Source organism: Setaria viridis, chromosome 1 (genome assembly GCF_005286985.2).
Source record: "Setaria viridis chromosome 1, Setaria_viridis_v4.0, whole genome shotgun sequence".
NCBI lineage: Eukaryota > Viridiplantae > Streptophyta > Magnoliopsida > Poales > Poaceae > Setaria > Setaria viridis.
In genome coordinates this window covers 36,485,974-36,502,849 of record NC_048263.2, presented here as the reverse complement: position 1 = coordinate 36,502,849, position 16,876 = coordinate 36,485,974, and the positions used below count along the sequence as shown (strand labels likewise).

At 42.2% G+C, this 16,876-nt stretch overlaps 1 protein-coding gene across 6 annotated transcripts; it reads left to right on the top strand.

Annotated features, from left to right (window-relative positions):
* The first annotated feature begins 478 nt into the window (after positions 1 to 478).
* LOC117836763 (mitogen-activated protein kinase kinase 3) lies at positions 479 to 10,274 on the top strand. Of its 6 annotated transcripts, none has more exons than XM_034716263.2 (11): positions 482 to 1,072; positions 1,225 to 1,371; positions 2,727 to 2,978; positions 4,454 to 4,672; positions 4,783 to 4,920; positions 5,064 to 5,231; positions 6,702 to 6,815; positions 7,078 to 7,185; positions 8,690 to 8,781; positions 9,322 to 9,702; positions 9,967 to 10,274. In XM_034716263.2, exons 2-10 carry the CDS (start codon positions 1,255 to 1,257, stop codon positions 9,683 to 9,685), a joined length of 1,572 nt encoding a protein of 523 aa, XP_034572154.1. In that variant the 5' UTR covers positions 482 to 1,072; positions 1,225 to 1,254; the 3' UTR covers positions 9,686 to 9,702; positions 9,967 to 10,274. The 6 variants fall into 6 exon arrangements, with proteins under 6 accessions (XP_034572177.1, XP_034572186.1, XP_034572154.1 ...); XM_034716271.2 differs by having other exon boundaries at positions 9,919 to 10,274; XM_034716255.2 differs by lacking the exon at positions 9,967 to 10,274 and having other exon boundaries at positions 9,322 to 9,854.
* The last annotated feature ends 6,602 nt before the right edge of the window (positions 10,275 to 16,876 follow it).

The following is a 16,876-nucleotide window of genomic DNA, read 5'->3' as shown; positions in this document are numbered from 1 at the left end:
ATAGTTCTATTTGAGTTGCCACCTCGTGCTTGACACAAATGACTATTAGATTACCGTGCAGAGTAACTCTTCTAGAAAAATAATTGGTGCATGTATATGATGACATCGATATCGAGGTGTATGTATATAATAATGAGGAGTACATAATGATATAATTTATTAGACGATAAATAGATTGTGCCAATGTGAAATAGTCCCATCTAAAGAGAACGGAGCGAGTAAATTAAATTAAATTAAGGAGCTACCTGAGAGGACTTATTCTAAAACGTTTTGTTTTCGATTTTTAGAAAGGTCTCAAATTGCCCCGAAGGCCAGAACGGGAGTGGAGCCGAGTTGCAAATCTGCAATCTCGAGTCGAGCTGACCTAGCGATTAAATCCTTGATTACGTCATCCAAGCGGTCAACATGGATCAACGTGGGCCCCGCTGGATTCGCATCGGCGCTCGGCGGCTCGCCTGTCTTCTCGACACTCGACAAGACGCCGCTCCGTCCGACCGCCTCCCGACCCCGCGCCCGCAGCTCCTCGCACTCCGCCCGCAGCTCCTCGCCTAGCTGACCTCCGCCCGAGATCCCCTTGCTGCCCACGAGCTCCTCCGCCCGCGATCCAGCGCCCCCGCCCTCGAGTTCCTCCGCCCGGGAACCACTGCCCCGAGTTCCTCCGCCCGGGATTCCGCGCGAGAAGAGGAGGAGAGCACGGCGGCGGCTTCCCGGAGACCTCCGCCCGGGGTCCCACGCCGCCCCACTCATCCCCTCGTTGGCTGTCGCCACCGCCGCAGCCGGCTGCATCCTCAGGCTTCATCACCTGGATCCCGTGCTGTTCCCGTGCGCACCGTCCTGCTCCAGCTGCTCTTACAATCCGTCGCCTCCCCTCGCCGCACGCCGACGCCGCAGCTTTCCCGGCCACCGCTGCCCGCGTCGAGTCGTCAACAGCTTCTCTACCAACCGTATACTCCATCGAGACCGCAGGTTGTGGAGAGTCGGGGCTGCCTCAGCCCTTCTCCTACCCCCACTCTCTGCTCGAGATCCCCATCTGGCCATACGGGCCTGCGTGGCTGTGCTTCTCCATTCTTGGGTAAGCCCAAACCTTTAATGTGCTCATTTCCCCTGAATTCAGCCGTGGGCAGTAAAATCTTTCTGTTCGGTTCGCTAATTGTTGGCTATTGTTAGATTTTTCACAAGGCACATGCTCTGAATTTTATTCACGGTATTGCAACCCGGCTGCAGGGTATCTGCCCCTGATCTCAGCACGCTCTGATGGCTGGGCTGGAGGAGCTGAAGAAGAAGCTGCAACCCTTGCTGTTCGATGACCCGGACAGAGGTGGTGTCAGTACCAGGGTGCCCCTTCCGGAAGATACTTGCAATTCCTACGTAGTAAGCACACCCTGGTATTCTATGTTTATTCTTGATCTGTGAAATCTTCACATCCTGAGTAGCCTTGTTGCCTGATAAGCTAAATATAGATCAGCTGGCTATTAATTTTGCAGTTAAACTGCCTTACTTTCTTTGATGTTTGTGATGCACTGTGCACGAGTTGTGCCTCTCAATTACTCTGTTTTCCCTACTAGATCACAGTAACCATACTGAGGCACATAAGAATGATCATACTGCGCATGGTGCAAATGAATCCACGTTTCCATGTGTTTTTTATTACTTATTAAATACGATTCTTGTGTGTGATAATGGCACAAGAGATTGGTAAATCATTTATTACAAGACTTAATAGTGGAGATTTGCATGAATTTGAATCTTAGAACATATATCTTTTAAAGCTATTTGTTTAAAAGAATGCTCTTTGTGATCTCTGTGTTTTCTAATTTTGTAAGCTGTTGCAATCTTGCCCCCTTTTCTAACCTTTTGATCCTTGACGTTTTTCCAATGTAGCTCTGTCCTCGACAGCACCCTAGCCTTGAACTGCTTATGGTTTCACATGAAATGCCTTATAACAATCTAACTGTTGTTCACTGATTTTTAAATTAAAACCCAAGCTGAGAAAAAGGAAAAAGTTCGTGTTACTTTTATGAACACGCCACTTTGTTTGTTTGACCCTGCAAAATTTGGGCTCAACTACTTCAAATGATTTCAATTGGTCCAAGCTAACCCCAATGGTATTGTCTTTTTGTTTCCCCATGTACAAGTTAAATTTTTTTTTGGGCTAAGAGAAGACATGATGCCCTATGTTAGAAAAATGCATTTAGAACTTTTGATGATCAGATACAAAGTTTAGGAGCATCTAATACTTATTTAATCTCAGAGATACAAAGTTGCATTAAAGTAATCCTGAAAATTCTTTATGTATTTTTCTAACATTTGTCCTTGGTCATCCCACAAAATTTGAACTTAAAACTTAACTCGTGCTCGGAGAAAAAAAAGGATAAATCTCATTAGGTGGTGGATTGGGCCAATTGGAATAGTTTGGGAGAGGAAATTGAGCTCAAATTTTGTTCAGCCGGTTAAGCAGACAAAGTGGATTTTTTGCGACTTTGCGTAGTAAAATGGACTTCTATAAAAAAGGAAAACCTTCCCCAGTAATACACTGCAACATCTTTGCAACTGAATACAAAAGTAGGAAAGGATATTGCACATGAATTGTGGATGGTTAGGATAATTTGTGACAATCAGTTTTATTCAAACTTGTGTATATCATGTTTACTTCTTAAACTCTTAAGCATATATTCTGAACACTATTTCATGCATAGGAATTTTGATATAGATCTTTTTTTGTGTAGGTTTCTGATGGTGGAACTGTTAATTTACTTAGTAGATCCTTGGGTGAGTATAACATCAATGAGCATGGCTTTCATAAACGAAGTTCTGGGCCAGACGAGTTGGATTCTGATGAGAAGGCATACCGTTGCGCCTCTCATGAGATGCACATATTTGGTCCCATTGGTAATGGTGCAAGTAGTGTTGTGGAGAGAGCTATATTTATTCCAGTTCATCGAATTTTGGCCTTGAAGAAGATAAACATATTCGAGAAGGTTTGTATCTTTATTCCTTATGGTCAAAGATGCAAATAATGATCATGTTGTTGTTCTCTTTTCACATTTCACCCCCAATTCCTTAATCATAGTTTATAGTATTTCTTTGCAATGAAAAACCATACACTCTTGGGAGCTTGTGCGAAGCTAGACTTTCTCAGGTTATGCGTCTCTAGTTGATTGCAAGAGCTGTGCAATGGCCATATTCATTGTTCCCTCTACAGTATAATTCAAGATGTCTAGCCTAAAACTCTAAATCCTACCTTTTCTAACCAATTTCTACATTCATCTTTGGACATGAATTAAATTTTTACTTTTTCCCAGTGGAAAATTAATTTAAACTGAGCCCTATATTCCTAATTACCTATTTAGTTGTGTCACGGATCATACTTTTCACACTGTAGTGCATCTCTCTTTTTCTTTGTCCACCATGCAATGCAGTTAAATGTTCTTGCTGTTTTAAAAGCTGGAGCAAACCGTATTGGAGGTGAAAATGCCAAGACTTGTATTTTCTTTGCATTCTATGCTGCATTGTGGACAATGCCATTTGGTTGTTGCATGCAAAGGGTATACACGTGATTAATTGGAAAACAGAATAGTGATTGGAGTTATGCAGAGATTTGGCATTTCATGGTTCTATATGTACATATTTGATGATATTCTTTTCCGATGATATGAAATTGCATACCACTGTTAAAACAAAGTAATTTATACTACTATCAAGTTAGGTCCAAGTTTCTAACTAGCTTAGCTCATTTCATGGACATGCAGATTCACCTTGAAGCCAATCTTTTGCATTAGAAGCATCACTCTCTCACACGTATGGGTCTTTGTTCTTTGCTGGATCGTCTTTCTTCAAGTTCATGTTGCCCAAAAATCTCTTAAGTATACTAGGACGTGAATGTGATGGGCTATTTACATAGATGGGCCAATGGGCTGTAACTTGTGGTCAGAGTACTGCTAGAAAAACGTAATCATGCTCACGAAAAAAACATGATTATACAGCCGACTAAATGTGAATCTGATGGTTAATCAGCAAGCTGACCAGTTTTGCATTCACGATCACTAATTGGAATCTAAGTCATGTATGTGTGATGGGATGGTCACTGCATCCGTTTTTAACCAGACGACTTAATTTCCGTTTACACTGATTTCCACAACACTCACTTAATGGAGTGCAGTAGGATTCTGTTGTTGCAGTGAGAGCATAGTAGTTGGCTCAGTTTTATTGCATAATGAGAGCAATTAAGCAGACATGTCAAAGGATAAACGTGCTCCCTTCTATTCTAAATTCAATTTGAATACCATTGCAGTGAAGCATGTTTATTATTACATATAGTAATCCAGGCATTATATGTTGTTGTCACTACCTATCTAATTCATAGTCATTCACTCATTCTACAGTTTCACTTGGTAAACTTAAGCCATTGCTTTTCCCAGATTTTATGTTTCTCAATTTCTTGATATCTTTGCAGGAGAAGAGGCAACAAATTCTGAATGAGATGAGAACATTATGTGAACCGTGTTGTTATCCTGGTTTAGTTGAGTTCCAGGGAGCATTTTACATGCCTGATTCTGGAGAAATAAGCATTGCTCTTGAATACATGGATGGTGGTTCCTTGGCAGATGTTATAAGGGTCAAGAAATCTATACCAGAACCAGTTCTTTCACATATGCTACAGAAAGTATTGCTTGTATGGATCTTCCACATCTATTTTAATTTCTATGCTAGCATTAGTAAAAATCAAGCTGTGATTTTCTGTAAATATTGACTTGGTACATTCTTCTGTGTATAATTCTGAAGGGTCTGCGATACTTGCATGAAGTAAGGCATCTAGTGCATAGAGATATAAAGCCAGCAAATTTGCTGGTAAATCTTAAGGGTGAGGCGAAGATTACAGACTTTGGTGTGAGTGCTGGTTTGGACAACACAATGGCTATGGTATGCTACTACTTGGTGAAAGTCATCACTATGTTCTTCTAGTGTTGCTTAATGTATGATAATTCTTTTCTGAATAGTATTGAACATGAAATTGTATAGATTGAATCAGAAATATATTTTCCTGCTAAATAAATATGTTCCAGTGCGCTACCTTTGTAGGCACGGTCACATATATGTCACCTGAGAGAATTCGTAATGAGAACTATTCTTATGCTGCTGATATTTGGAGTCTTGGACTAACAATATTGGAATGTGCTACTGGAAAATTCCCATATGACGTAAATGAAGGCCCAGCCAATCTCATGCTGCAGGTGAGTTGGTTCTTGGTTGCCTAGTCAGTTTGTTTTTTACTAAAGACCTACAATTATTCTTGATTGATGTTTGGGATGTAAGATATGCTGGTATGGGAGAAATGACCCGTTTGTACAAGTCCCTGGGTTATGTTAGTTTTTTTATGATTCTTTTCTTTTTCCTTATAATTAACTGGTGACAGCCCTTACTGCTGTAAGGTCTGCCCAGTAACTCACACAATAACACTAGGACACAGTGGTTTTGGTGCTGCCGGATGACTTGCAGCCTATTCTGTTTTCTTCTATGTATAGCAGAGATAGAGCTACAGTTATGGCTGAGATAGCCTCCTAGCAGTGGCGGAGGTAGGAATGAAACGTAGGGGGGGGGGTGCAATTTGCCTAATATGAACTTTATTCCATCACTCAAAACCTTGTTCTTTGATTTGTGACGACATCAAAATCACAAAGAAGACAATAATATGCATGGTGGCCGCTCTCTGAACACTCAAACCAAGAAGGAAAAACTAATTGAATTGAAAATGGCACTGATGCTCGGCCTAGAAGCCTTACATTCTTCAGTTTGAGTTGCAGGACCTAACTTCAAGTATGCAAGAGCTGGAAGTTGCTTTCTAATATGGCTAACGATGCATCTTGCTCATGAGATCTAGAAGCAAGGAACAAAATTACAAATGAAGCTCATAACAATCTGCCTACACTAGGAAATGTGGATTCGATTGGGAGGTGTGGCAGGCTGAGAGCGCGAAGCCAGCACGGAGCAGCGACGGCCGGCGAAGCGGCGAGCCAGGGATGCATATGGCCACACGCGCTGGTGGCCGGCCGTAGGGTGACTGCATTGCAAAAGAACTGCATGATGCCTTACGGTGGACCTGTTTTTCCTAATCGTTAGCCAATTTACTAGGCCATCACGTTGCGGGTCTCCAGCTTTCATGTAGAAGCGTGAAAAATTGTTTTGACCAAGGGGGGGCCGTGGCCCACTTTGGCCCCCATGTAGCTCCGCTGGTGCCTCCTAGTAACTACAGGCATTTATAACTAATATTGCCTATTCTCCCTAACTACCAGTGGAAAATCCGCTAACACGAAATATTCTGCACCTAGAAGCTTCACTGAATATGAACATCTACTCGTACACACAAGGTTACTGCTAACAGCTAGTTGAATGCATGGATGTTGGGTTCCCCACTTGCCCATGAATTTTCAATGTATAAATCATTGAACAGTATAGTCAATGATCACTGTCTACAGCGCCTTAAATATTACTTCTATATAGCAACTTAGAAATAAGTACAGCTAGCGCAATGCAACAACAGCAAGTGACCTTAGCTGCTCGTTCGCTGCTTTGCTGCTGTTTGCTTTAATGATAGCATCATAGTTCAATTTGTCATATGATGTTGTGAACCACTTTATAATTATCTTTGAATGGTTATTTGCACTTCGTTGTCTGCTTTTTTAATTTGATGTGTTGTAATTCAGATACTGGATGATCCATCACCAACTCCACCACAAGATGCTTATTCATCAGAGTTCTGCTCGTTCGTCAATGATTGCTTGCAGAAAGATGCTGATGCAAGGCCCACATGTGAGCAGGTAAAGAGACTTTGTATATGATGATTTTCATGTAATTTGAGTTCTGTAGGTTAGGGTTTCGATATATATATTTGCCATAATTCTCATGGTCTCTCAGTGCTCAGTGTATGTAAGAAGAATGTAAGTGGTTATTAGTGATCAGTTTGATTTAATCATAGAATGTTAAAATTTCATTTTGCCGATAATTTCAGCATGTCAGTAAACTCAAGTATAGTATGTTTTATCCCATTATTGCATTGATTACATTCAATACATTTTGCAGCTTTTGTCACACCCATTCATCAAGAGGTACCTGAAAACCGATGTGGACTTGGCAGCATATGTCAAAAGTGTTGTTGATCCAACAGAAAGATTAAAGCAAATAGCTGAGGTGAGTCCTTGTGACATATTTCAACTTTATTCTTTCCTACTGTTGTTTAATTGGTTCCGTTACAATTTTTGTCCCTTGATTTAGCTCATTGGCTCGCATTCCTTTTTTCTTCCAAAGGATCAATCTGATCTCTCAAGTAACACATTTGGCTGAAATTAATCCCCTAGCTAATTTGGCATGATGTATATAACATGTGATGTAGACATTGACAGGGATATGTTTAAATTTTGTTTCCCGCGTAAGCTGAAAAATCAGGAATAAAGATGTGATGTGGACATTAACAGGGATCTGTAAATTTGGTTTGACGCTTGACGCACCCAGGCTGAAAACTCATATGTGGGAGGCATTTTCATCTTTGTGGCAATTTTTTTTTTTTTTGGGGGGGGGGGGGGGGGGGGGGGGGCAAGTAACTTCACTGAGAGCAAAATACACCTGATGCTCCAACTTGTTCCATGGTGTATCTAGGTCCCTAATTATGGAAAATGCAAATTTGGATCCCTAAAACTTGTTAACTGGTTCTGTTATGGTGCAGATCAGCAGAAGCAGAAGGTTGGGAAGGGAGAGAGAGTTGCGGTGGTGGAGGGGGTCGACTAAGGCCAAGCCCTAGCCTGGTGGGGTAGGCTAAGACCAAACCCTAGCCGTGTCAGGGAGAGGGAGACAGAGACTCTGCTTAATTTTATTAGATGACAGCCCTCTTCTATATATAGAGGAGTTGACCCCTACTACAACAAATAGATTGGTTCTTTATAAATAAAATCCAATCTAGTTACAATTTAAATAAAACTTCCTTAACCTTTCACAAGTGGGCCCCTCTGATCTCATTGGTCAAATTGCCAGCCAGCAATCCTTAGATTTCTCCCTTTTGCAGGAATAGGTCTTGGTGTCTTGCCAACCGTACCAGGTTCACTTGAAGTCCAAAACTGCCTAATCATCATCCTATTACATGTGGCACTTGCTTTCATCATTTCTTGTTGTGCCCTTACTCTTTGTCCAGGCCATGGTACCATACTCCATTTCCATGTCACACTTTCTGTCCTTCCACTTCCATTACCTTTGGCTGCGACCCGTGATGGTGCTGTAGCACTGCCAGGGGCATGGACTAGGCGTAGCGGAAGCCCTTGCTCAGGGCCACCGCCACAGGCCCGCAAATTTCAGGGCCCCAGCCCATGTATACATATATGTGTACCTAAGTCTGTCTCTATATGGGCCAGCAACGAGCATGTTTAACCCAATTTTTTAACTCGTGAGGTCCAGAAACCCAGCCTGCAGCTCCACAAGTCACATATCCATGTTCTTTTCAGCCCAGGAAAGAATGGGTTATGGAATGATCGAATTTTATGTGATCCGCTCATCTCTTGTATTCTCCTAATCTCTCTACCGGGAAGAAATATAGACACTGACGTCCCAAGTGTTGAAAAAAAATGCTGACTCTTTTATGGAAAGATTAGTATTTATGCAAAATGTCTACTATGTATAACATACATTGTTCTTTACTTTATTTCAGATGCTTGCTATACATTACTACCTCCTGTTTAATGGATCTGATGGGATTTGGCATCATATGAAGACATTCTACATGGAACAATCTACTTTCAGGTACCTTAAGGCAATGTTACAATTGTAAACGTCATGATTAAATACTGTCCAACTTCGCTGCCTTTTAAAACTAGATTTGTATCCTGAAACTACTTAGCTGGTGATAAAGTTTCCTATTGGCTAGAATTTTAGCCCATGTCTCGGGATTCAGAATCAACTCATGTGCAACTGATGTGGACATTGGACAACCTTTGGCCCAGTTTGTTTGGGGAATGAACTAGCTATAATTGTTCTTGTGGTTTATGGATAATGCTTTAATTTCCTTTGTTGAATGGATAATTTGAAAATGAATGGAATTGTATGTGCTGCTGGAAATATTGATGGACCAGTTACATCCCCAGTTGCACTTTACTTGACCTGTGCTTTTATGTCATGTGATAACTGGATGGTTACTACTATTTTTTCCAACTTCATTGTTCTGGTGATTTTGCTTCTTTTGTAGTACTATTCTTTACACAATAGTTGCTGTTATAGTTGTGCTGAAATCTGTCTCTGAGCACACAGGCATGATATGCTGTCTTACCTATCCTGTTTTGGCAGTTTCTCAGGGAAGGTGTATGTTGGCCAAAATGACATTTTTGATAGTTTGTCAAATATAAGGAAGAAGCTAAAGGGTGACAGGCCTCGAGAGAAAATTGTCCATGTCGTGGAGAAGCTACATTGCCGTGCAAACGGTGACAGTGGAGTTGCAATTCGTGTATCCGGATCATTTATTGTAGGAAACCAGGTTCTTGTATGTGGTGACGGGGTAAAAGCTGAAGGGATGCCCAGCTTGGATGAGCTCTCTATTGACATTCCAAGCAAACGTGTAGGCCAGTTCAGAGAGCAGTTTATCATGCAACCAGGGAATTTAATGTCATGCTATTACATATCAAAGCAAGATCTGTACATCATCCAATCCTGAATGAATATATATAACTTGTAAGATCACTCTCAGAAGCTCATGTGTCATGGCTTTCGAAAATTTCGTTTTGGAACTCTGGTTTTGAACCTCATTTCCTTTTTGGGCGTGGGATACGAGGGGGAAAACTTATCTTAATGACAAAGAAATGAAGTTCAAATCTTCTACTGCATCCATGTTTAAAATACTTTATCTTTGCTAGTATTGTTATGTTTAATTCTTTGAGGTCGCAACAGGATGTTCCATTTGAGTAATTGCTGAAACTTGATCATTGCATCTTCTAGTGTTCCGTCTTGGCTCCTATTTGGTATTTGTGGTGCCATAGAGACCTCCTTCGTCACAACTAAGGGACTGATGAATCTTGTTAGATGAAGGCTAGAGGATGGTGTCCAGTCAGGACGCAAACTTTCGGGTGCTTCAGACCATCCTGCAGTCCGTTGCTGTAATTATTTTATTTTCCTTGGTGGGAGTAAATTAATTTGTAACGCAGTACATCTCTGATTGTTGTATTTAACGAGAACAAAACACCTTGTCATGGTTGGATGGCAGGGGCTTAATATTGTGTATAAGCGGTTGATTTGCCGGTTTGCAATACCTTATGTTGATGTGGTGCTCTATTTTAGCATGAGTCTAATGCAAAAAGTTCATTTTACCCTAGGCTAATCTTAATTAAATATTTATGTGCTCGTACTCCGGTAATACATACACATAGCAATATATTTTTTAACCCAACATAAAATATGGTTTCCTTAATACATACACATACCAATATATTTTTTAACCCAACATAAAATATGGTTTCCCTTAATACATACACATAGCAATATAGTTTTGAACCCAACATAAAAAATGATTTCTAAAAAGTGTATTTACCCGTGTATTTTGCCTCCCCTCCCTCCCCCCAAATGCTGCAGCTTTTCCACAGAAGAAGCTCTCAATGTTCCTGCTAATCACATGTTCTATAATAAGTAAGCATGGCTGACCACCTTCATGAACATGCTGCTGCATTTCTTAGCCAAGATAAAAATTAGACTATCCCAAATTTAAGGATACGCACATCATTCTTCTAGGGCGTGATTGGTAGCCGGGAGGGCACCGTCCGCTGTACCGTCCCGAACCTTCCCGTGCACTCTCGCGTGTTCGATTAGCCTTCCCGAATCGAAACGCCGCACCCCCCTTTCCTTTCTCCCATTCTATCCCGCATCGGCCCGTCCTCCCAGAGGGCTCCTTCGCTCGCGAGCCGGGATGGAGCGATGCTAGCGGGAATTTTTCGATGGAGCGCGGGAGATGGCGCCGTCCCAGGGCTAAAGGCGCGGGAGGCTTACGGTGACCTCCCATCCTCCCACCACTGTCTCCGCTCCCCTCCTCCCTAGTGCGCCTTCTCCTCTCCCTCCTCCTGTTCGACCTCAGTTCACCGGTGGATCGAGGTACTCCAGTGGCGCCCTGTGCCCCCGCCGGTGCTGTGACGGTACATCTCCCCCTCCTCTTACGCTGCTTCGTCCCCTCTCCCACGCTGATATGTTGATTCGTCTTATTTTGCTTGGTGTCGATGAACCCTAGGTTCTTCTTCTCTTAGATCCGTCCTCTCCTTTTGTTGTTCTGTATCTGGATTTATGGTTGTGATGAACCCTAGGTAGTTTGTGATGCGGATCTATGGTTGTCACATATAAAGGTTGATTTGATTTTTTTTTTGTTCTTGTACCATCGTCCCGGTGGGTCAAGGTCCTCCGGCGGCACCCTGTGCCTCCGCCGGTGCTGCGACGGTACATCTTGCTTGGTGTCGATGAACCCTAGGTTATTTCTAATGCGGATCTATGGTTGTTCTGCATCTGCATTTATAGTTTTTATGAACCCTATATTGTTTCTGATGCGGATCTATGGTTGTCACATATACTTGTCGATCTGATTTCTTGTGTCCTTGAACCATGGCTTACTCCTTTGCAACCAATCATGCCCGTAGTATTGAGCTAAGCAAAGTGCCTAAGTCGATGATGAATCCTTGCCACCGGAGGAGCACCTTCGGGTGTGGCAGCCACGTCTAGCATAACATGTACTTCTGAATGTTTGCTTGCTTAACAACATGACCCCAAGTTCTTCTACTGAGCTCTAATGAACACTGCATTGTATTCTTAGACATGGACTTGCAAGGTAGGCGCTGGGCCGTGGCTGTTCTTGTTGCTGCTATTGCTGCATGGTTTTTCATGTGGTTTAGAAGGAGAGCTGAGGATGCTCGATCTATTACCTATGGACCCATGGCAGAGAAGGACAAAGAGAGGAATAGCAACCTAATGAATCTGATGATGTCCATTGTGTCAAGCTACTAAGGATGAGGAGGGTACCTTTCTTCCAGTTGTGTGACTTGTTTCGGTTGGTTATGAAAAGCATCCATGCCATTGTTGAAGAACAAGTTGTAATGTTCTTGCATGTAGTTGGACATAACTAGAGGTCCAGGGTCATTAACATGACATTTAGGAGGTCACCTGAAACTATAAGTAGGTTCTTTCATCAAGTCTTGTATGTAGTTGGTGAGTTGAGAAATGAGTTGATTGTTCCACCATCCACTAGTGTCCATCCTAGGATCCTTGGCAGCAGGAGATGGAACCCATATTTCAAGGTTTGTGGCCCTTTCCTAATTGTAAACCAACTGACCTTACCCATATGGTAGTAACCTGTTAATATGGCTATTTGTTTTTAGGACTGCATAGGAGCAATTGATGGGACACATGTCTTAGCTAGAGTTCCTTTGAAGATGCAAGTTGCCTTTAGAGGCAGGAAGCACACCATCACTCAGAATGTACTAGCAGCAGTGGACTTTGATCTCAGGTTCATATATGTGCTTGCTGGTTGGGAGGGATCTGCACATGATGCTCTAATTTTGTAAGATGCTCTTGAAAGGGCTGATGGCCTTACAGTCTCACAAGGTACCATACCTCACATATACACATGCCAACAAATTGCACCCACTAAACTGATAAACCATCTCCATTTCTCACATTGTCTAGGGAAATTCTATCTTGTGGATGCTGGATATGCAGCCAGGCCTGGGTTCCTGCCGCCATATCGTGGTACAAGGTACCACTTGAGGAAGTTTGATTCTAATAGACCACAAAACCAAAGAGAGTTGTTTAACCTGAGGCATTCTTCTCTTAGAGTGATAGTAGAGAGGGCCTTTGGTGCTCTAAAGAATAGGTTCAGAATCCTTGACAACAAGCCTTTCCATCCTTACAAAACCCAAGTGAAGTTGGTTCTTGCCTGTTGTATTCTGCACAATTGGATACTTAGGCATGGACACGATGAATATGTCCCCACTGAAGCTGCTTGGACTCCTAACTCCACTAATACTTCCCCTGAGTCAGAACATAGTCTTGACAATGGAACTTGGGCACAATAGAGGGATGCATGGGCTGCACAAATGTGGCAGAATAGGGGATCTTCTAGAGTTTAATTCCACTGAAGTACTTAGGGTTCATGTATTGTTTAGCAGCATTGATGAATTTGTAATATGTTCTAAGACCTATGGTACTTTGCTATGATGTGTACCTGCAATCATGAACAATATCTTCATGTGATGTTTGCATGCAGTATTTACTTTGCTATTTGATTTCTAAGTACTTTGGTGTTTCTTTTTCTGATGGTATTGTGGTTAGGACATGGCTATGATGGGTGAGGAAGTTGTTGGTGTTGCCAATGAGGCAGGGGCTGAGGGTGGGATGGCTGCTGTGGAGGAAGGGAACCCAGCAGCCCCTCCACCCAATGGAGCCCGACCTGGGGGGCCAATGCAATGGACCAGTGTTCAGTCAGCCTTCATGCTTAGGAGGTTTCATGATCTGGTTGTGCAAGGGGTCAAAACTGGCAAAGGCTTCAAGGAAGTTCATGTTTGGCAAGTTGCTAGGATGGTTTCTGATTTTGCTGAAGTCAATGTCACCACCAACTAAATTTGCAACCACCTGCGCAAATGGCGCCAAAGGTGGGTTAAGGTTGCTTGGCTCAAGGATTTCAGTGGTGCTCTCTGGAATGAGGAGCATCACATGATAGTTCTTGAGGAGGAGCATCTGATAGGCCACACTAAGGTTAGGCTACAACCATATATCAAACTGTTATGGTTAATAATTGCCCTTTTCTATAACTATTGCACCATCTCTTTGCCCAACTAGGATCATCCTACTGATGCCAAGTTCTTGAACACCCCAATTGAGAACTATGTCTAGATAGATGCTATTTTTGGGTCTAGCCAGGCTACTGGTAGGTTTGCTATGGGTTCCAATGAACCTTTAGGTGTACCAACTGACCTTGGCCGCCGGGGAGATGTTAGATCAGAGACAATTGATTTAGGTGGGAATGAGGGTGATTCTGGTAAGCAAAATGAAGCCTTCAATGGGCTGGACAACTCAAAGGGTTCTGATGATAAGGAAGGAAGAGGTAGTAAAAGGAGAAAGTTGTATGTGGAAGAATACCAGTTGATGCATGGTACGACTGTTGTTGTTGCCTCTGTTGCAAATGCTCTCAAGGCTCCTCAGCACAATGAGGTCCATGAGGATCTTTATGGTTGTGTCATGTCCTGTCCTGGGTACTCACAGGAGGTCTTGATGTTTGCACTTGTGTATCTGCTTAAGAACAAAGCAGAAGACCTATGCTTTGTTCAGATGAGTGAAGCCCATAGGATCCTTTGGCTTAGGACCTAACTGAGCCAAGCCAACTTCCTCTAGGTGCTTAAGGACTGCCATCTGATATTTTGCTTGCCTATGCTATAGTTGGACATTTTGGGTTAGCACTAACCACTAATGGTGAGGGTAGAGATATCATTTGAAGCCTATCCAAGGCTGCATATATTTTTGTATAGCATAGGACACATGGTTCCACTTTGTAGAGGTGATTGGGAGGGATCTGTTAGGTGTGTAAACTTGAACACCTGCACCTTATGGTTGTGATGGATGCCATGTCTTTATTCTGGTTATTTGACCTTTCCTATTGGTTTACTACCTGGTGATTCCATCTTTCTTTGATCTTGCATATATGTTGGTTATTTTGAACTGTCTACTACCTGGTGATTCCATCTTTCTTTGATCTTTCATATATGTTGGCTGCTTTGTTCTGACTTGATGGTAACATATGTTATTCAAGGTAAGAAACTATGCCTATGATGATTGGAATATTTGCCCAATTAAATGTAGATGGGTACCATCAGATGACCTTGAGCTTGTGAGGTACTATGACATGTTGTTGTTGTCCACTGGTACTGCTTGTCTACTACCTGGTGATTCCATCTTTCTTTGATCTTTCATATATGTTGGCTACTTTCTTCTGACTTGATGGTAACATATGTTATTCAAGGTAAAAAACTATGCCTATGATGATTGGAATATTTGCCCAATTAAATGTAGATGGGTACCATCAGATGACCTTGAGCTTGTGAGGGACTATGACATTGTTGTTGTCCACTGGTACTGCTTGTCTACTACCTGGTGATTTCATCTTTCTTTGATCTTTCATATATGTTGGCTGCTTTCTTCTGATTTGATGGTAACATATGTTATTCAAGGTAAGAAACTATACCTATGATGATTAAAATATTTGCCCAATTAAATATAGATGGGTACCATCAGATGATCTTGAGCTTGTGAGGGACTATGACATTGTTGTTGTTGTTGTCAATTGGTACTGCTTGTTACTTATTTCTGGCTGTCTTGTTGCTGATCTGTTGTCGGTGTGCTGTTACAACTTTTTCTGTTGGCACTGTTCTGTTATTTCTGTTGCCAATGTGCTACTGTTTCTGGTATGCTATTGCTCTTGTGTCACTGATGCTCCAAGCTCAAGGTCAAGGAAAGATGAAAATAAAATCTGAGGCCAACACTTACTATAACACATTTGCTTTTATCGTACATCTACCTTTGCAATTGAATCAAGTTTTATTTTCTTTATAAGGCACAATAGCTTGGTATGTTGTGTACCAAGGTAGGAAGCCTGGGGTGTATGCAAATTGGGTAACCTGTCATCAGCAGGTCACATTGTTGTTGTTGTCCACTGGTACTGCTTGTTACTTATTTCTAGCAGTCTTGTTGCTGATCTGTTGTCGATGTGCTGTTACTGCTTTTTTCTGTTGGCATTGTCCTGCTGTTTCTGTTGCCGATGTCATACTATTTGTGGTCTGCTATTGCTCTTGTGTAACTGATGCTCCAAGCTCAAGCTCAAGGGAAGATGAAAATAAAATCTGAGGCCAACACTTACTATATCACATTTTCTTTTATCATACATCTACCTTTGCAATTGAATCAAGTTTTATTTTCTTTATAAGGCACAATGGCTTGATATGTTGTGTACCGAGGTAGGAAGCCTGGGGTGTTTGCAAATTGGGTAACCTGTCATCAACAAGTCACCGGTTATCCTAATTGTTGCTACAAGAGTTTTAATTTCAAAGAAGAGACAATTGCATCTTTCCTAGAGTACACTGGTGATGAAGATGTCAAAGAAGCTACTATCGGTTCAAAAAAGACGGCAAATAAACTTAGTTGGCTCCATATCACAGTTATGCTACAATTTATTGTTATTACTATACTGGTAGTAGTAATTAATTGCCTTTGGAAGTAGTTCATCAGGATCAGCCTTTGTAACATCAAAACAGCTCATGTTCATGAACATTGGTGGTAACCTCACCAAAATAGTACTAGGGTGCTCCGATCTCCTCCGATTCAACCTACCAAACACGATCTGATGTTTCTTGTCATACACGATAACGATCCGTCCAGTGCAACCAAACAATAGCTCGCGTGATTCAGGACGACAGTAAAGTGCAACCAAATAAACCTCCCTGCATCGCTCTATCCTGCCTCCCACCATCCGGTACAGCCCATCCATCCTGTATGGCCACTCCTTTGCAACCAATCACGCCTCTACTGACGCTTGACGCTTCTGTTTTCTTTCCTTTTCCACCTCTAGTTGCTGCTTGGGTTCGTCTAAAAAAAAGGTGATCCGCTCTCCAGACTCCCGCTGCCCGCTGGTGCGGCTATCCACAAAGACCACGATGCAGCACCACGAAATTGTGAACTGCACGCTCCATTATCTTAAGGAGTGTTTGGCAGCACTTCACTTCAGAAAAAATAGCTCCACTTCACCAACTCCACGAAATTGCCTGCCAAACACGTCCAGCTCCACAAACTTCAGCTCCAGAAAAAACGTGGAGCTAGGGTCAGATCCATA

Bases quoted from the DNA above. Each gene is read 5' to 3' on its own strand.
- LOC117836763 (XM_034716263.2), top strand. From the start codon at position 1,255: ATGGCTGGGCTGGAGGAGCTGAAGAAGAAGCTGCAACCCTTGCTGTTC. The intron at 7,186-8,689 runs GTGAGTCCTTGT...ACTTTATTTCAG, and splicing joins GATTAAAGCAAATAGCTGAG to ATGCTTGCTATACATTACTA. The intron at 8,782-9,321 runs GTACCTTAAGGC...CTGTTTTGGCAG, and splicing joins ATGGAACAATCTACTTTCAG to TTTCTCAGGGAAGGTGTATG.